Source organism: Lissotriton helveticus, chromosome 5_1 (assembly GCF_964261635.1).
Source record: "Lissotriton helveticus chromosome 5_1, aLisHel1.1, whole genome shotgun sequence".
Classification (NCBI taxonomy): domain Eukaryota; kingdom Metazoa; phylum Chordata; class Amphibia; order Caudata; family Salamandridae; genus Lissotriton; species Lissotriton helveticus.
The window spans coordinates 332,467,035-332,487,475 of NC_136065.1; the positions used below are offsets into that span (position 1 = coordinate 332,467,035).

Below are 20,441 nucleotides of genomic sequence, written 5' to 3' on the forward strand. Positions count from 1 at the left end.
ACTTAAAAAAGTAGACAAGGTTTGCCGTCAGAAAATAGAACCCATTTCAGATAATCGCTATGAAGGAACACTGCACTGTACAGCACACATACAAAGTTGGAGAATGTTTAAAGTTAGTCGAAGCATAGTATTTTGTACTGGAAGGGTATCCTTCAAGTACAAAACCTATGCTAGACTCACAGAGACACCCTTGCACAATGGTGCAAAGATGTGTCTGTGGCGCATGGCCCACATTTCTGCGTCGGCATTATTTAGAGGAGAGGAGAGTGCCATATTTCAGTAAATAGGGCACTCTCCTGCTCTCTTCTTCTCACGCAGTGCAGCATTTGCGGCTGCTGCAGTGCGTTGCGTGCAAACTAGTAAATCTGGCCAATAGTGTCAACAACTGCACTGCTGGCGCTTAACCCATTCCGCGCTAATGACAAAGCCAGCTCGTCATGGGCATTACCTGCGCTACGCGGATGACGAGCTGGCTTTGTCACAAACCGCGCGTTTTTCAAAAATCAGCGCACAGCAGGAAAACCCGCTAGCGCGCATGCGGTTAAAAAGATAAAACAGCAGGATTGCATACAACGTATATCTTTCTGGTTTTTCTGGTCTATTATGCAAGAACTCAAAGGTATCCAATAAGTCTTCAAAACTGGGTTTGCAGGCCCTGGAAACAGAGCATCATTTTTAAAGTCAAAGCTCAGAGTCTGTGATCGACTGTCACAGTGAATGCTGCACTCACAGACAGCACACACTTACCACAAGCTTCAACCTCTGTCACACAGTCTGCACATTCCAACGAAAATACACTATATTCTTTACTTAAAGGGATCAGCTGTAGGAAGAACGCTGCTGTGGAATAAAATGCAGCTCCTGACACTTTACAGGGATTAACTGGTCACCGTTTAACTTGTTTCTATGGCATTCAGGTACTAAAGCGGTGGGGGTGGGGGGGTCACTTATGTCTCACACATGAATAAAAAGACACATTGGAGCATATTAGCAAGGGCTTTATCTCCGCTTTTTTGGCTTTAAAAGCCAAAAAAGTGTGATAAAGATATTGCCCTATTAACAAGAGGGTGCTAACATGCATAATAATCGCATATTAGCACCCTTTTTCCCTACGCCTCCCTTTGCATCTCTAATGAGATGCAAAGTGGGCGTTCCACACCGAAATAACGTGAGAAATGTTGCTAACCGACATTTCTTCAATTAACAAGCTGCACGCTAAACAGCATAGCGATGAGAAAAGTAGCGCTAGCCTCGGTTATCGCTACTTTCCTTACGCCTGCGTTCAGTCTGACTTAGCCATTATATACAACGGGAGGTGGATATAATGGCTAAGTATGCCCAGCCCTACCATCAAGCCTTTGCCAAATGTTGTGCGATTATCGCTGGATTTCCAGCGATAATCATACTTTTGGCATCTTGCGCTTGGAATTGTATCACTTTTGAGATCAGCATTGCTGAAAGCACGCTACCTCAGCAATGCAATCCATCGTTAGCCAGCGATAATGATCCTCGCGCTAAGAGCGCTGAGCGATAATTATCGCACGGCCCTTGCTGATATGCCCCGTTGTTTGCATTCTGTTGAGGGCAGTATTGCACAATGTTTGGTGGGGGATATAGGGAGAACGCTTTTACCATGGTGCTCATGTTCTTTGATGCAAAAACTAGTCTTCATTGTCAGATAGCACTTTGAATAATACTAGATGAATGTCTGTCATTTTCTTGCCTAAGCATCCTCTGAATTTTCAAGAGCACTGATATCACGATTTTTAACAAACGCCACAGAATTTAGCCAATCCAATTCCACTGTTGTTTATTTCCGGTGGCATTAGTTCAAACTCTTTTAGTGATTAACTTCTAGCCACAGCATATTAGTTCATCACTGAGCCTAACAAAGTCCTTCTCAATTTTTTGTAGTCCTAAATCCTCCGTGCTAGTTTTTAGATTCAATACTTCTAATACTTTTTAATTTCCCCTTTAAATATAATGGCAAGAAGCCTAGATGCATGTGCCCCCCACCAAGCTTCTTTTTCTTAGGACTATGGGGCATATGTAGAATGAAAACCCGGAATGCAGAGCTGCGCCAAACTTGGCAGCGCCGGGCTCCGATATTTCCAAAAAGCAGGGATGCGCCGTATTTGCAACAATACGGCGTACCCCTGTGTTTTGAAATTTGCTGCCTTTAGCGCCACCGCTGGCACCCTTGCACCATAGTGCAAGGGTGCGTGCATTGCAGGGAATGATTGTTTATGTGCAGGAAGGTGTCCCTTAAGGCACATAAACAATCAAAAATGGTGATTTGTTACTTCTATGTGTGCTGCATTCTGCACCACACATAAAAGTAGAAAATCGTCATTACTTAATGATTGTTTATGTGCAGGAAGGTACACCTAGTCCACTTACACCCTGAATAGGAAACGTGATGGACAGTTGTTGGATAAAGATGAGTCTTACAAGGTCAGACAAGTGGGAGCAGTGGGCTATACACATGTCAAGTTACCAAAAGAAAGCAAGTGTTGGCCACCAAGAACTGTAGCGGACAACACTGTTCACTCCATATGCAGAAGTTGAGGCCAAAAGTGTGCTCTCTAAAGTCCTTGTGTTGTTTTCTTTTTTTTATAGAGGTGATCTGGGGAGAGAAGCTGAAAGCACTGGACATCAACACGACCAGTTTCCGACTGACGTGGCCTCAGCTGTTGTCAATTGATACAGGGTACTATCTGGTGGAATACACAACCATGGCAGAACCCCAGAAGAAGCTGAGAGTGAAGGTGGCTGGGGACCAGCCCGGAGTGGTGTTGAAGGACCTGGCACCAGGCACCAGTTACAATGTAACACTCATCCTGGATTCCAATCAGCTGTACGCCCGCCCTCAAACTATTCAGGTCTCTACCTTAAAAGGTAATCGCCCAACTCATCCATAGTGTGACCTCTGACCAGAAGTATAAGGTGAAATGCATAGGCCAGAGAAAGCCCAAGAAACACTCCAGAAAGGGCTATGTTTCAGTTTGTGTCTATGTTATGTTTTACTTTGTGGCTTACAAAACTCCATAATTAGGAAACAGCTATTTTACAATTTGTATGATAAACTATAAATTGTGATTTAAAGTTGGTGAAGGTGTCTGTTTCCCACAAAAACACGTTGTTTCAAGGTGGGGTAGTAGTTAGTGGGGTAAGTGGTAATTTAGGTGCTGGCCCTAACTCTGCCACAAAGGATGTTGCTTAAAGGCTAGAGTGGCAGACTTTAAAGTTGGGTAGCCAGGTTCAAGTTTGGCGGGAGGCTCAAACATCCTGTGATTCTGGGCAAATCACTTAATCTACCCGTGCAAAAAATAAAATGAATGTGTCTGTCTGTATTGCAACTGGTGCTCATGTAAAGCACTCTGATACCTTTGGGTGGAGTTTGCGCTATGTAAAACTACAACAACAAAAAAACAAAAAAGGTATTAGTCAGACCTCCACCAATTACCTTAAGGGTAGAGTGCATTAGTGCTATCATTACTTTAATTGTATGCTTAGGATATTTACTTTGCTTATCAATAAAGTGTATATGAACTAATTCCAGGAGAACCGTTGTTTTGAGTATAAACTGAAATATCAGAGTATAGGGTTGTGAGCACCACTTACTCAGCAGTATCACAGAAGAAAACCACTAAGTAATGTGTAATGGTGAAAGAAGAAAGAAAGAGTTGTGTGGTGACCTGAGCTGCTTTATCTGAACAGATGTGTGTGTGTGTGTGTACAGTGAAGCACTGACCGTGTGTGCACATGAATTTACTCAAGTGAGAAGTAGGAAAACTGACAGACAACAATTGATTCTGGTTAAACAAAGATGGGGGTGCATGACTTTACACAATCCAGTAGACCAAAGATGTGTGAAAAACAGTCACTTCTTTATTAGATCGGAATTTTTCCAAAATGTAAAATCAGTTGAGACAAAGTAACAGCCAACGCGTTTCGCTCCCACAATAAGAGCTTCCTCAGGGCACAAAAGTCTAACTGCAATCAGTCAGTTTCATACATGAAATCAATCCGTGAATTACAATTGCTATTTCAATCCTGAGTCCTTTAATGCAAGTGCACGTTTTTGGACATTTTCTCCTAGACAATTGCTAGTTAATGCGAAATACAAGGTTTTGGTCTGCCGATTGAAACGGATATATTCGAGTACAATTCCTGTGCACTGCTTAAGACGCTGATCGTTGTCTGTGGATAGCCTGGACCGGTGTATCAGAAGCACATTATCATTTTTCCATGGACTTTAGCTTGAGTTTTTCTACTGTTGGTAACAATCCAGGAATCCTATTTGGCAGTTGTTAAACTTTAAGGATCCTTTTGGAGGACGGCAGGTCTTACTATTATCGATCTCATCGCTCAGGATTCAAATAACAATTGTAATTCACGGAATGATTTCATGTATGAAACTGACTGATTGCAGATAGAGTTTTGTGCCCTGAGAAAGCACTCATTGTGGGAGCGAAATGCGTTGGCTGTTACTCGGTCTCAACTGATTTTACATTTTGGAAAAATTCTGATCTAATAAAGAAGTGACTGTTTTTCACACATCTGTGGTCTACTGGATTGTGTAAAGTCGTGCACCCCCATCTTTGTTTAACTATTCTCTGATCTGGATGCACAGTTACGCTACTCAACAGCTAGCGTAGGGGTTGCTTGCACGACTACCTGAAATCTTTATTGGAACTGGTGTGAGGTGCGGCATCGAGGGTCCGCTGTTGCTTTTTGTAATCTGGTTGAACAATTGATTCTGGCTTTACTCCATTTATAAGTGCACTTCTAAAGGTCTGACATCAAGAGAGCTTCTATAGGAGAAGACAATAGCTAAAAATATTTTCATAAATGTATTTGTTGACTTTTTCAGAGGTAGTCTGGACAGAGGATCTGAAAGTACTTGATGTCACTCCCAGCAGTTTCCGACTGACATGGCCACGGCTGCTGTCCACCAAAACTGGATATTACGCGGTGGAATATGCACCCGTATTGCAGCCTCATCGAAAGGTGAGAATGACCGTGGCTGGCGACCAGACCGGAGTGGTTGTGAAGGACCTTTCACAAGGCACTAGATACAAAGTCACCGTCACCCCGCAGTCCAGGGACCAGTACATCCAACCTCAAACTGTGCAGGTCACCACCATGAAAGGTAATCCTCCATTACTTCTGTAGTATCCAATCAGATCAAAGTTAGATTGTAAAAGGAATGAATCAGTAAAGGGGAACATTTCTACTGTCAAAAAGAGATTTTTGTCAGTCTTTTGTCTGTTTTCATTTATCCTTTGTGGATTGTAAACCTTCATAATTAGAATGCACCTACTTCACAGCAAGTATGAATGAATAGCTGTACTTCTTACATGGAGAGGCATGACCACTTAAATTCAAGAGGCAGGTCATGGCCCAGGAGTGGCATTCAGTTGGTACTTTTGACGTCAAAAACATGTGTATACACTTTTGAGGAGGAAGCAGAGGTGGGCAGGGGTTAATATTTACTGCATTATTTAGGAGAGGCTTTCTTTTTCTTTTGAGCGATCAAGAAAATATTCACACCAGATGTATTAGAAAATACATTTTGTCCCAGTAAAATGCCAATATTATCATCAAAGAAAAAAACATTTTGTTTTCTTTTTTCTCTCTAATTGTCCCACGCTTCTGTCTTCTACTCCGTTCCTCACCATTCCCACTCTTTCCTACCTTTCGTTTCTCTTCTGTCTTCCTTCTTTTTTCATCCGTCTCACCTTCCTTTTTTTCTCTTCGAGGCAACGTGCAAAACTGAATCAGTTTCTTTAATATTAAATTTGTTCCAATAGTACTTCCCATATTATCCATTAAATCATTGAGACATCTGTAGCTCCCTGACAATGGCAACATTTGAATTAGTTTATTTAACTCCCTGACGTATTCTGTTGCCACAGATGACTTCCAATGTTGGGTTATTAATTATACTTAACTGTAATTGGATGTATATATATCGCGTACTACCCCAGACAAGACATTGCAGTGCTTTACAGTGAGCAACACTCTGCCCCAGAACCCAAGACTAGTGGTTAATCTAGTGGTTATTGATTGTTTTTGGTTATTGGGATTAGTTATGTGCTCCCAAGAAACCCCTTCAATGTGTTTGCTCCAGTTTCTTTGTGGTAGACTGAATTGCTAGTAGTTAGTTATGATCATTAGTGGGGGCTGTATGAGTGCTTGCAAATGGTTGGTAATGTCCAAGTGACCAACATTCCTATGAAAAACAACTTGTGGTGGCCTGAAACAGGATTGGTGGAGGTAAACCAAGCATTGAATGTCCTACAGCTGGATCTAAATGTAGCCTTGATAAAGTTCCTAGACACACAACAGTTGCTTTCCAATAGCATTGAGGCAGACCCGACACATAAGTGCCCAGTCTCCTCTGTTCTGTATCCTGTTTTAAATGTCTTGGACAATGTTCAGCTATTTGTGGGTTGAACCTCTTCAATATCTCTGGTGTATAGTATGGTTGTCACATTGAATAATTTTGTATTTGTCACAGATTTGACCGGCTAAATGAATGCATCTTTTTAATCTAACTTGTGCAATTTTGTCCACCCAGTGAGTGGATTAATCTCATATTCAACATGATTGGTCATCGGGCCATATTCTCCCACGCCTCTCAATTTCATGAATTAGGTCATCTTAAATCCATGAAAATCTGACAAGACATCTCCATTCAACAACTGCCTGAAGGGCTCAGGTTTGTCGCATTTTTGGAACGGGCGTTTTATTAAAAGAGGCACCACCCAGGGCTATACCAACTACCCTAAATAACTAAAAATAAGGGAGTTGTTTGATGCAATATTGTTGCAGAAACTGGTATACCCATTAATAGAAGGATAGATCTTTATGTGCCTAAACAGGTCTAGGTCTTGTTTTGTATGTGGGAAGCATCCCCAAGCATGACAAATTCGATTTTGTGCTCACCTACGTGTATAGGCAGCTGTAGTGCACATTTATCTTGGGTACAACAATACAAGATTGTAGTACTGCCAGAAATAGAGCAAGCATCTCTTAGACACAGAGCTAGTACATCAAAGGCAGCAGTGAAAGCTGTACTTACCCACAGTACTTACATTACAATCAGCAGTAAAGCAAGCTTCTCTCACACACACAAGGTAGAACTGCTTTATGACAGACAGCCATGAAGTCTTTACTGACATGCAGTAGTTGCAGTACAGCCAGGAGCAGATCAAGCTTCTCGGTGGCATGGCGCAGGCATAGCACATTACGCACCAGTTCAATGCTTCCACATACAAAGCACAAGCATGCACACTGAACATGAATAGCAGAGGCAGTATAGGCTTGCCTCTCACAGAGAAGAAGTGCAACGGGGTCATTGGTTTTATGCGCACTTTGAAAACTACTTGAACTCCATCTCTGGCATTGCACCTTTTGTGCACTGTGCCTAGTCATCTGTGGTCTCTCAGCATCATAAGCCTTCCCACCTAGTCTCACTATCCACGTGTGCATGTAAGATGATGGAGTGGTTCCGCACAATTCATATAGTGGGATAAGAAGAGGACACAAGGTAATCTCGTGACTGCATCTTCCTAATGTCACTCACATCAGTCAGACACCAGTCTGAAAACTTGCAGGACTAAACTAAATAGAATGTGTGCTGGAACTAACGCACACCTTAGCCATTCATCTACTCCATTTTCTGTTTTATTACATAATATTTCTCTCACTTCCTCAGTGGGGCTGCCATCAACCTTTATTCTAAAGAAGAATGAAGAAGAAATCAGACTATGCATAAAACTCCGACACTTAACAGCCTAAATAATGCATTTTATAACTTGACTCTCCTTTAAGACTTGATAAAGTTCATCAGACTTAATGATAAACCAAATATGAAAAGAAGATGTACAAAGATTTCTGAGTTTCTGCAATTCCTACCAGAGGTTTGTGATTGTCTCGTATAGAAGCACTAGTAATCCCAGCTATGGAAGAAGGATGTAAAATATAACTGCTAATATAACGGCTCTACTTGTTCACAAAGAACCTTTGATTTGTTGAAAATGGAATTCACTAAAAATAATTTTTGTTTTGGTACTTCTTGATTCGAACAATTTGATGCAGGAAGACTCTTCTGTTTAGCTGTAATAACAGTTCTATAATAGCAACAAGATAATCCAGGTGTTTTTTGATCAAGTACTTCGGAATTTGTGGCAGAGAGGTGAAGAGCGCATTTACCGCTTTCTTAACAAACTTTGTACTGAAATGAGATGGATGGACTCTGTTTTACAAAAAAGCACTTAAGTTCCACAAGTCCACCACCTAGAGTTGTTAATGGGGTCACATGACTTGCCTGCCTTGGGACGCCGAGGAGACACCAATACATATTGGTGCCTTAATGGGTTTGGTTGGTGGTATAACCGAATGATGTCATAGAATACTTTCTGCACTGTGCACTTTGTAACTTAAACAAAGGTGTTGCTAGAACCAGTTCTTATACCACCCAAATCATTACATGTGATACTGCAGTTTGCATCACAGATTTAGGGCCCTATTACGATGTCAGTCGGAGTTGCCTCCGACCGACACTGCTCGGTGTGGGAACCGACCGAGCGTAAGTCGTCAATTCCGAACACTGTATTACAATTCTCATTTATCTATGGGAGCTTGTGGGGCAGTCCGAAACTGTCCGCAGCATCAGCTCTTAGAAAAAAATGGAAGTTAGTGTAAATCCCTGCACCGTGTAGCAGGCACCTCACAGTGCCTCCCTTATGCCTCTGCCTCAGATTTACGATTACTCATAAATCTGGGGCAGTGTAAAAAAGCCATGGATGTTGCTGGGAACACCCCCAGCAACACCCATTGCATGCTCCTTTAACGTAGAAAACTGCGTTAAAGGGGATTATATTTACGAAGCAGCATTAAATCAAAGTGGCTTAGTGCTGCCTCGTAAATATGGAGCAGGCTCCTGCGCCACGGAACATTGCAAAAAATGACGAGGCGGCGCAAGGGGCCTCAATGAGGCCCATACATTTTAGTAGAAACTTATTTGAGTGTTGGAAGAGGTGTTCTGGACCACCACCTACCCCACAGCAAACCTTAAAAATAATTCACAAAGGGGAAAGGGTCACAATTCTAACTTAGGAATCTGTCACTCTTCAATGTTTTTTGACCGTATTACAGTTGCTAAACATTGATACATTGCTTACCAAATCAGCATTTGGAAGGGACGCCAATAACATTCCCTTTTTAGGGCTCGGGCCTAAGCCACCACGAAGTGGAGGCGGAGCTTGCGAGCTCTTATGTGCTAAATAAAAAAATGCACAAAGGGGTCCGGCTGGCACATTCCTTAGTTTTTTCTGGCATCTGCCTAGTGATTTGTCTTCGCTGTGCTGTGTATTTAGTAGCGTTGACGTGATAGGCTGTAAGTAATTTATGCGTGCCCAATGTGGCATATTCTGTGCGAGAACGAGCACGGCAGAGTGATTAATCTTAATTAGGAGCTGTCAGAGTGCCCGTGTAATGCAATCCAGATGGTGCGAGCGCGTTCACCGCGTGTCTTTTAAAATATAACAATGTGGTAGAGTTTAACAGAGATTTTCGCAATAAACAAAAACAGCTATGTAGATTGCGGCGTGTTTTATTTGCCATCACCTTGAGTTGATTTTTACGTATGTTTTTCACACACACACAGTAGTGAGGATGACAATGCATATCTACAGGCTAGCGATGACAGTGCATCTAGGCTAGCAATGACAGTGCATAATTACAGGCCAGTGAGTGCGTAGTGCAGAGTGGCAGTGCAGAGTGGTAGTGCGTAGTGCAGAGTGGCAGTGCAGAGTGCAGAGCGTAGTGCAGAGGCGTAGTGCAGAGTGCAGAGGCGTAGTGCAGAGGCGTAGTGCAGAGTGCAGAGGCGTAGTGCAGAGGCGTAGTGCAGAGTGCAGAGGCGTAGTGCAGAGTGCAGAGGCGTAGTGCGTAGTGCAGAGTGGTAGTGCAGAGGCGTAGTGCAGAGGCGTAGTGCAGAGTGCAGAGTGGTAGTGCAGAGGCGTAGTGCAGAGTGGTAGTGCGTAGTGTAGAGGCGTAGTGCGTAGTGCAGAGTGGTAGTGCATAGTGCAGAGTGGTAGTGCGTAGTGCAGAGTGGTAGTGCGTAGTGCAGAGGCGTAGTGCGTAGTGCAGAGGCGTAGTGCAGAGTGGTAGTGCGTAGTGCAGAGGCGTAGTGCAGAGGCGTAGTGCGTAGTGCAGAGTGGTAGTGCGTAGTGCAGAGGCGTAGTGCAGAGGCATAGTGCGTAGTGCAGAGTGGTAGTGCGTAGTGCAGAGGCGTAGTGCAGAGGCGTAGTGCAGACTGGTAGTGCGTAGTGCAGAGGCGTAGTGCAGAGGCGTAGTGCAGAGTGGTAGTGCGTAGTGCAGAGGCGTAGTGCAGAGGCGTAGTGCGTAGTGCAGAGGCGTAGTGCGTAGTGCAGAGGCGTAGTGCAGAGGCGTAGTGCAGAGGCGTAGTGCGTAGTGCAGAGGCGTAGTACAGAGTGCAGAGGCGTAGTGCAGAGGCGTAGTGCAGAGGCGTAGTGCAGAGGTGTAGTGCAGAGGCGTAGTGCAGAGGCGTAGTGCGTAGTGCAGAGGCAGAGTGCAGAGTGCAGAGGCAGAGTGCAGAGGCGTAGTGCAGAGGTGTAGTGCGTAGTGCAGAGGCGTAGTGCACAGTGGTAGTGCGTAGTGCAGAGGCGTAGTGCAGAGTGGTAGTGCGTAGTGCAGAGGCATAGTGCAGAGTGCAGAGGCGTAGTGCGTAGTGCAGAGGCGTAGGGCAGAGTGGTAGTGCGTAGTGCAGAGGCAGAGTGGTAGTGCGTAGTGCAGAGGCGTAGTGCAGAGGCCTAGTGCAGAGGCGTAGTGCAGAGTGGTAGTGCGTAGTGCAGAGGCGTAGTGCAGAGTGGTAGTGCGTAGTGCAGAGGCGTAGTGCGTAGTGGTAGTGCGTAGTGCAGAGTGGTAGTGCGTAGTGCAGAGGCGTAGTGCAGAGTGGTAGTGCGTAGTGCAGAGTGGTAGGGTGTAGTGCAGAGTGGTAGTGCATAGTGCAGAGGCGTAGTGCAGAGGCGTAGTGCAGAGTGCAGAGGCGTAGTGCAGAGGCGTAGTGCGTAGTGCAGAGGCGTAGTGCAGAGTGGTAGTGCGTAGTGCAGAGGCGTAGTGCAGAGTGGTAGTGCGTAGTGCAGAGTGCAGAGGCATAGTGCGTAGCGCAGAGGCATAGTGCAGAGTGCAGAGGCATAGTGCGTAGTGCAGAGGCGTAGTGCGTAGTGCAGAGTGCAGAGGCGTAGTGCGTAGTGCAGAGTGCAGAGGTGTAGTGCGTAGTGCAGAGTGCAGAGGCGTAGTGCAGAGTGCAGAGGCGTAGTGCAGAGGCGTAGTGCAGAGTGCAGAGGCGTAGTGCGTAGTGCAGAGGTGTAGTGCGTAGTGCAGAGGTGTAGTGCGTAGTGCAGAGGTGTAGTGCGTAGTGAAGAGGTGTAGTGCGTAGTGCAGAGGCGTAGTGCAGAGTGCAGAGTGCAGAGGTGTAGTGCGTAGTGCAGAGGTGTAGTGCGTAGTGCAGAGGTGTAGTGCGTAGTGCAGAGTGGTAGTGCAGAGTGCGGAGGTGTAGTGCGTAGTGCAGAGTGGTAGTGCAGAGGCGTAGTGCGTAGTGCAGAGGCGTAGTGCGTAGTGCAGAGTGGTAGTGCGTAGTGCAGAGGCGTAGTGCGTAGTGCAGAGTGGTAGTGCGTAGTGCAGAGGCGTAGTGCATACTGCGTAGTGCAGAGGCATAGTGCGTAGTGCAGAGGCGAAGTGCGTAGTGCGTAGTGCAGAGGCGTAGTGCGTAGTGCAGAGGCGTAGTGCAGAGGCGTAGTGCGTAGTGCGGAGGTGTAGTGCCTAGTGCAGAGGTGTAGTGCGTAGTGCAGAGGTGTAGTGCGTAGTGCAGAGGTGTAGTGCGTAGTGCAGAGTGGTAGTGCGTAGTGCAGAGGTGTAGTGCGTAGTGCAGAGTGGTAGTGCAGAGGCATAGTGCGTAGTGCAGAGGCGTAGTGCGTAGTGCAGAGTGGTAGTGCGTAGTGCAGAGGCGTAGTGCGTAGTGCAGAGTGGTAGTGCGTAGTGCAGAGGCGTAGTGCATACTGCGTAGTGCAGAGGCGTAGTGTGTAGTGCAGAGGCGTAGTGCGTAGTGCGTAGTGCAGAGGCGTAGTGCGTAGTGCAGAGGCGTAGTGCAGAGGCGTAGTGCGTAGTGCAGAGGCGTAGTGCGTAGTGCAGAGGCGTAGTGCGTAGTGCATAGTGCAGAGGCGTAGTGCGTAGTGCAGAGTGGTAGTGCGTAGTGCAGAGGCATAGTGCATAGTGCAGAGTGGTAGTGCGTAGTGCGTAGTACAGAGGCATAGTGCAGAGTGGTAGTGCGTAGTGCAGAGGCGTAGTGCGTAGTGCAGAGGCGTAGTGCGTAGTGCAGAGGCGTAGTGCGTAGTGCAGAGTGGTAGTGCGTAGTGCGTAGTGCAGAGGCGTAGTGCGTAGTGCAGAGGCGTAGTGCGTAGTGCAGAGGCGTAGTGCGTAGTGCAGAGGCGTAGTGCGTAGTGCAGAGGTGTAGTGCATAGTGCAGAGGCGTAGTGCGTAGTGCAGAGGCGTAGTGCAGAGGCGTAGTGCAGAGGCATAGTGCAGAGTGCAGAGGCGTAGTGCGTAGTGCAGAGGCGTAGTGCAGAGGTGCAGTGCAGAGTGCAGAGGCGTAGTGCGTAGTGCAGAGGCGTAGTGCAGAGGCGTAGTGCAGAGTGGTAGAGCGTAGTGCAGAGTGGTAGTGCGTAGTGCAGAGATGTAGTGCAGAGTGCAGAGGCGTAGTGCAGAGTGCAGTGGCGTAGTGCAGGGTGCAGAGGCGTAGTGCAGAGGCGTAGTGCAGAGGCGTAGTGCGTAGTGCAGAGGCGTAGTGCAGAGTGCAGAGGCGTAGTGCAGAGTGGTAGTGCGTAGTGCAGAGGCGTAGTGCAGAGTCGTAGTGCGTAGTGCAGAGGCGTAGTGCAGAGGCGTAGTGCAGAGTGCAGAGGCGTAGTGCGTAGTGCAGAGGCGTAGTGCAGAGTGGTAGTGCGTAGTGCGTAGTACAGAGGCGTAGTGCAGAGTGGTAGTGCGTAGTGCAGAGGCGTAGTGCGTAGTGCAGAGGCGTAGTGCAGAGGCGTAGTGCGTAGTGCAGAGTGGTAGTGCGTAGTGCAGAGGCGTAGTGCGTAGTGCAGAGGCGTAGTGCGTAGTGCAGAGGCGTAGTGCGTAGTGCAGAGGCATAGTGCGTAGTGCAGAGGCGTAGTGCGTAGTGCAGAGGCGTAGTGTAGAGGCATAGTGCGTAGTGCAGAGGCGTAGTGCGTAGTGCAGAGGCGTAGTGCGTAGTGCAGAGGCGTAGTGCGTAGTGCAGAGGCGTAGTGCGTAGTGCAGAGGTGTAGGGCAGAGGCGTAGTGCGTAGTGCAGAGGCGTAGTGCGTAGTGCAGAGGCGTAGTGCAGAGGCATAGTGCGTAGTGCAGAGGCATAGTGCGTAGTGCAGAGGCGTAGTGCGTAGTGCAGAGGCGTAGTGCGTAGTGCAGAGGTGTAGTGCGTAGTGCAGAGGCGTAGTGCAGAAGGCGTAGTGCAGAGTGGTAGTGCATAGTGCAGAGGCGTAGTGCAGAGTGGTAGTGCGTAGTGCAGAGGCGTAGTGCAGAGTGGTAGTGCGTAGTGCAGAGGCGTAGTGCAGAGGCGTAGTGCGTAGTGCAGAGGCGTAGTGCGTAGTGCAGAGGCGTAGTGCGTAGTGCAGAGGCGTAGTGCAGAGTGGTAGTGCGTAGTGCAGAGGCGTAGTGCAGAGGCGTAGTGCAGAGGTGTAGTGCAGAGGCATAGTGCAGAGTGGTAGAGCGTAGTGCAGAGTGGTAGTTCATAGTGCACAGGCGTAGTGCGTAGTGCAGAGGCGTAGTGCAGAGTGCAGAGGCGTAGTGCAGAGTGCAGAGGCGTAGTGCAGAGTGGTAGTGCATAGTGCAGAGGCGTAGTGCAGAGGCGTAGTGCGTAGTGCAGAGGCGTAGTGCAGAGTGCAGAGGCGTAGTGCAGAGTGGTAGTGCGTAGTGCATAGGCGTAGTGCAGAGGCGTAGTGCGTAGTGCAGAGGCGTAGTGCAGAGTGCAGAGGCGTAGTGCAGAGTGGTAGTTCGTAGTGCACAGGCGTAGTGCGTAGTGCAGAGGCGTAGTGCGTAGTGCAGAGGCATAGTGCGTAGTGCAGAGGCATAGTGCAGAGTGGTAGTGCGTAGTGCAGAGGCGTAGTGCAGAGGAGTAGTGCAGAGGCGTAATGCAGAGGCATAGTGCAGAGTGGTAGAGCGTAGTGCAGAGTGGTAGTTCGTAGTGCACAGGTGTAGTGCGTAGTGCAGAGGCGTAGTGCAGAGTGCAGAGGCGTAGTGCAGAGTGCAGAGGCGTAGTGCAGAGTGGTAGTGCGTAGTGCAGAGGCGTAGTGCAGAGGCGTAGTGCGTAGTGCAGAGGCGTAGTGCAGAGTGCAGAGGCGTAGTGCAGAGTTGTAGTGCATAGTGCAGAGGCGTAGTGCAGAGTCGTAGTGCGTAGTGCAGAGGTGTAGTGCAGAGGCGTAGTGCAGAGTGCAGAGGCGTAGTCCGTATTGCAGAGGCGTAGTGCGTAGTGCAGAGTGGTAGTGCGTAGTGCGTAGTACAGAGGCGTAGTGCAGAGTGGTAGTGCTTAGTGCAGAGGCGTAGTGCGTAGTGCAGAGGCGTAGTGCGTAGTGCAGAGTGGTAGTGCGTAGTGCGTAGTGCAGAGGCGTAGTGCGTAGTGAAGAGGCGAAGTGCAGAGGCGTAGTGCGTAGTGCAGAGGCGTAGTGCAGAGGCGTAGTGCGTAGTGCAGAGGCGTAGTGCAGAGACGTAGTGCGTAGTGCAGAGGCGTAGTGCGTAGTGCAGAGGCGTAGTGCGTAGTGCAGAGGCGTAGTGCAGAGGCGTAGTGCGTAGTGCAGAGGCGTAGTGCAGAGGCGTAGTGCGTAGTGCAGAGGCGTAGTGCGTAGTGCAGAGGCGTAGTGCAGAGGCGTAGTGCGTAGTGCAGAGGCGTAGCGCGTAGTGCAGAGGCGTAGTGCGTAGTGCAGAGGCGTAGTGCAGAGTGGTAGTGCGTAGTGCAGAGGCGTAGTGCAGAGTGGTAGTGCGTAGTGCAGAGGCGTAGTGCAGAGTGGTAGTGCAGAGTGCAGAGGCGTAGTGCAGAGGCGTAGTGCAGAGGCGTAGTGCAGAGTGCAGAGGCGTAGTGCGTAGTGCAGAGGCGTAGTGCAGAGGCGTAGTGCAGAGGCATAGTGCGTAGTGCAGAGGCGTAGTGCGTAGTGCAGAGGCGTAGTGCGTAGTGCAGAGGCGTAGTGCATAGTGCAGAGGCGTAGTGCGTAGTGCAGAGGCGTAGTGCAGAGGCGTAGTGCGTAGTGCAGAGACGTAGTGCGTAGTGCTGAGGCGTAGTGCGTAGTGCAGAGGCGTAGTGCAGAGGCGTAGTGCAGAGGCGTAGTGCAGAGGCATAGTGCAGAGTGCAGAGGCGTAGTGCGTAGTGCAGAGGCGTAGTGCAGAGGCGGAGTGCATAGTGCAGAGGCGTAGTGCGTAGTGCAGAGGCGTAGTGCAGAGGCGTAGTGCAGAGTGGTAGAGCGTAGTGCAGAGTGGTAGTGCGTAGTGCAGAGGTGTAGTGCGTAGTGCAGAGGCGTAGTGCAGAGTGCAGAGGCATAGTGCAGAGTGCAGAGGCGTAGTGCAGAGGCGTAGTGCAGAGGCGTAGTGCGTAGTGCAGAGGCGTGGTGCAGAGTGCAGAGGCGTAGTGCAGAGTTGTAGTGCGTAGTGCAGAGGTGTAGTGCAGAGTCGTAGTGCGTAGTGCAGAGGCGTAGTGCAGAGGCGTAGTGCAGAGTGCAGGGGCGTAGTGCGTAGTGCAGAGGCGTAGTGCGTATTGCAGAGTGGTAGTGCGTAGTGCGTAGTACAGAGGCGTAGTGCAGAGTGGTAGTGCGTAGTGCAGAGGCGTAGTGCGTAGTGCAGAGGCGTAGTGCAGAGGCGTAGTGCGTAGTGCAGAGTGGTAGTGCGTAGTGCGTAGTGCAGAGGCGTCGTGCGTAGTGCAGAGGCGTAGTGCAGAGGCGTAGTGCGTAGTGCAGAGGCGTAGTGCGTAGTGCGTAGTGCAGAGGCGTAGTGCGTAGTGCAGAGGCGTAGTGCTTAGTGCAGAGGCGTAGTGCGTAGTGCAGAGGCGTAGTGCAGAGGCGTAGTGCGTAGTGCAGAGGTGTAGTGCGTAGTGCAGAGGCGTAGTGCGTAGTGCAGAGGCGTAGTGCGTAGTGCAGAGGCGTAGTGCAGAGGCATAGTGCGTAGTGCAGAGGCGTAGTGCGTAGTGCAGAGGCGTAGTGCGTAGTGCAGAGCCGTAGTGCAGAGGCGTAGTGCAGAGGCATAGTGCAGAGTGCAGAGGCGTAGTGCGTAGTGCAGAGGCGTAGTGCAGAGGCGGAGTGCATAGTGCAGAGGCGTAGTGCGTAGTGCAGAGGCGTAGTGCAGAGGCGTAGTGCAGAGTGGTAAAGCGTAGTGCAGAGTGGTAGTGCGTAGTGCAGAGGCGTAGTGCGTAGTGCAGAGGCGTAGTGCAGAGTGCAGAGGCGTAGTGCAGAGTGCAGAGGCGTAGTGCAGAGGTGTAGTGCAGAGGCGTAGTGCAGAGGCGTAGTGCAGAGGCGTAGTGCGTAGTGCAGAGGCGTAGTGCAGAGTGCAGAGGCGTAGTGCAGAGTTGTAGTGCGTAGTGCAGAGGCGTAGTGCAGAGTCGTAGTGCGTAGTGCAGAGGCGTAGTGCAGAGGCGTAGTGCAGAGTGCAGGGGCGTAGTGCGTAGTGCAGAGGCGTAGTGCGTAGTGCAGAGTGGTAGTGCGTAGTGCGTAGTACAGAGGCATAGTGCAGAGTGGTAGTGCGTAGTGCAGAGGCGTAGTGCGTAGTGCAGAAGCGTAGTGCAGAGGCGTAGTGCGTAGTGCAGAGTGGTAGTGCGTAGTGCGTAGTGCAGAGGCGTAGTGCGTAGTGCAGAGGCGTAGTGCAGAGGCGTAGTGCGTAGTGCAGAGGCGTAGTGCGTAGTGCGTAGTGCAGAGGCATAGTGTGTAGTGCAGAGGCATAGTGCTTAGTGCAGAGGCGTAGTGCGTAGTGCAGAGGCGTAGTGCAGAGGCGTAGTGCGTAGTGCAGAGGCGTAGTGCGTAATGCAGAGGCGTAGTGCGTAGTGCAGAGGTGTAGTGCGTAGTGCAGAGGCGTAGTGCAGAGGCGTAGTGCGTAGTACAGAGGCGTAGTGCAGAGGCGTAGTGCGTAGTGCAGAGGCGTAGTGCGTAGTGCAGAGGCGTAGTGCGTAGTGCAGAGGCGTAGTGCAGAGTGGTAGTGCATAGTGCAGAGGCGTAGTGCAGAGTGGTAGTGCGTAGTGCAGAGGCATAGTGCATAGTGGTAGTGCGTAGTGCAGAGGCGTAGTGCAGAGGCGTAGTGCGTAGTGCAGAGGCGTAGTGCGTAGTGCAGAGGCGTAGTGCGTAGTGCAGAGGCGTAGTGCGTAGTGCAGAGGCGTAGTGCAGAGGCGTAGTGCGTAGTGCAGAGTGGTAGTGCGTAGTGCAGAGGCGTAGTGCAGAGGCGTAGTGCAGAGTGCAGAGGCGTAGTGCAGAGGCGTAGTGCGTAGTGCAGAGGCGTAGTGCGTAGTGCAGAGGCGTAGTGCGTAGTGCAGAGGCGTAGTGTGTAGTGCAGAGGCATAGTGCGTAGTGCAGAGGCGTAGTGCGTAGTGCAGAGGCGTAGTGCGTAGTGCAGAGGCGTAGTGCAGAGGCGTAGTGCGTAGTGCAGAGGCGTAGTGCGTAGTGCAGAGGCATAGTGCATAGTGCAGAGGCGTAGTGCGTAGTGCAGAGGCGTAGTGCGTAGTGCAGAGGCGTGCGTAGTGCAGAGGCGTAGTGCGTAGCTAGCGATGACAGTGCATATCTACAGGCTAGCGATGATAATGCATATCTACAGGCTAGCGACGACAGCGCATATCTACAGGATAGCAATGACAGCGCATATCTACAGGCTAGCGATGACAGTGCATATCTACAGGCTAGCGATGACGGTGCATATCTACAGGCTAGTGAAGCCAATGCATATCTACAGGCTAGCGATGACAGTGCATATCTACAGGCTAGCGATGACAGTGCATACACTCACAAGGAGACCACAGGCAGCTGAGGTGCAATCTTCTCCCACTCACAAGAACGACATCACCGGCAGCAGCAGTGCAAGCTTCTTACACTCACAAGGAGACCACAGGCAGCAGAGGTGCAAGCTTCTCACACTCAAAAGAAGGACATCACAGGCAAGTGGTGCAATATTCGCACACTCACAAGGAGATCACTGGCAGTACACACCACATGAACACACTCCATAACACATAGCAACAATACATTGGCATTTACAATGCCATTAGCTCAAACTCAAATAAATCCGAGCCCGATTGCATTTCTAATGCTTGTTTTAATAGTGATTCAGCAATGGGTCAGAATACCATTTTTGGAACTTGTGAAAGTTAGACAAAGCATTTTTTTGGCTGCAAACTCTGAACTGGAGCATTTTTGCCACTAAAAATTCCGTGCACATCTGGTTCTTCGCTCCTTGATGTTGGGTTCCACATTTGAGCATTGTACTTAATCACTTTTTAGTTAATTTCTTCCACCACCTTTGAATAGTTTCTTAGGACCTCATAGAGTGATACTAACATGATGCTGTCATTCACCAGAAAATAAATATCAGTAACCAAAAGAAAAAAAAGAATACATTTATCCCAAAAAGATCTGAAGAACTGTGAAACTTTGTATTGTGACATTGAGTGAGAGGACACCCATGTTAACGCCATGACTCGTTATTTAAATATGGTAACCACATGTTCATGGACACTAGGTACCTGATTATGATGTCGGTCGGGACATCTCACCAGTTTCAGAACCGACCGAACTTTGGTCAGTGGTCTGAACCGGTAACTACGATACGACCGCACATGGTGCTGTTGCAAACTCCAATTTCCCCTAAAGGAGCTTCCATATCCGAAAACCCAACAGTGAAAGCTTGTTGGAAGCCGACATCATAATCCCAAAGGCAGAAATGCCATCCGTTAGGGATTATGACCGTTTTCCAGCTGGCCGACAGGCTCAGATTGACCGGCCAGTTTAAACTCCAACAGCCTTCTTTGTAATAAGCTGTCAGAATTTAAACAATGGATGTTGGTCGGAAAGACTCAGACTAGCGGCGTCTTTCCGACAATCATCCAAATGAGGTCCGGAGGGCCTTGTTTAAGGCTTAGCAGATGCAGAACATCCAGCAGAAGCAGCGAATGTCTCATCTGTTCTATTAGGATTCATAGAGGTCCTATATACTCTAAATAGCGGTGGACCGTAACTCTTTCTGTTTTTGGCAGATGTGCCATCACTGTATTGGTCTCCTTGCAATTTAGGCGTTGTTGCTGCTCATAGAATTGTATTATTTTTTTACATGATTTTTTTCATATCACATTAATTTGGACACTTCGGCAGGGTGTGATTGGCCTATAGGGCAATCAAGAAGTGCCCAATGGGCTGGTTGGACAGATCAGTGCAGTAGCCATTTTTATGGCCATCTGTGGGTCTGTTTTATGGTCTGCTTGGTCGGTTTTTGCTGCTGGTTTCCCTGATATTAAAACACACTTTGCCTGGAGCAAATAATATCCATGCAGTTTTCCAGACCTTGCAAAATACCTCCACATCGTGCCTTTACAAGTTCAAAGTGGTCCCAATTTGCACATATTGACAATTGTTTAGCTATATGGTCTCATATTTTAGTGTCCGGGTCTATTTTCTGTTGTCACAGTTCAAACCTGCACTTGTTTTTTTTTGCATGTAGTCAATAACACTTCAGTCAAGGCACTTTTTCACGACATCGCTGAAGAATTTTTGTGACAAATTACTATAGTTCAATCCAGTATCAATAAACACATTACTTAGACTAATTGAATAAGTGAATTTTGCTGTTGATTACTTCTTCATGGAAGCTGTTTAAAGTCAGATGTTTCCTCAATTATGTCCCAACTGGAACCTCTTTTTTGATATATATTTGGATACGGGATAGGAGTGTATACTTGCTTCCTATTTATTTAAAAAAGGTCACTGTTCATTATGTATCAACCTACGTTGAGTAACAAACCTCAGGGCAATTATTCTGTGGGAATGCCCGGTGGTGTGTGAATTTTGGTCTCGTGTACATGCTGTAATGGAAAAGGTGACTGGTGTCGCACTACTGCCTGAAGCCAGGCGTTGTCTCCTTAATGTCTGGGAACCTAATGACTACAATACGGCTCAGATCACCTGGGCGACCCTGGGCAACATGATTGCAAAACGAGACATTGCTCAGCTGTGGGGCTCCAATGGGCCGCCTACTGTATCGTCATGGAAGGAAAACATGGACTGGTGCATGTTTCGGGAGAAAACTGTTTATTTGTCACGGGATCGACCCAAGAAATGGAGTAGAATTTGGTCGCAGTGGAACTCCTATCGTGGGAATGTTTGCAGC

The 20,441-nt window shown here is 48.5% G+C and overlaps 1 protein-coding gene across 3 annotated transcripts in view; it reads left to right on the plus strand.

Moving 5' to 3' along the window:
- Positions 1 to 20,441, plus strand: part of VWA1 (von Willebrand factor A domain containing 1) — a 369,137-nt gene that overhangs the window by 254,914 nt on the left and 93,782 nt on the right. For all 3 annotated transcript variants that reach the window (XM_078642405.1, XM_078642406.1, XM_078642407.1), the window contains exons 4-5: positions 2,620 to 2,898; positions 4,877 to 5,155. In XM_078642405.1, the coding sequence (XP_078498531.1) occupies positions 2,620 to 2,898; positions 4,877 to 5,155 (558 nt within the window). The remainder of the gene's footprint in view (positions 1 to 2,619; positions 2,899 to 4,876; positions 5,156 to 20,441) is intronic.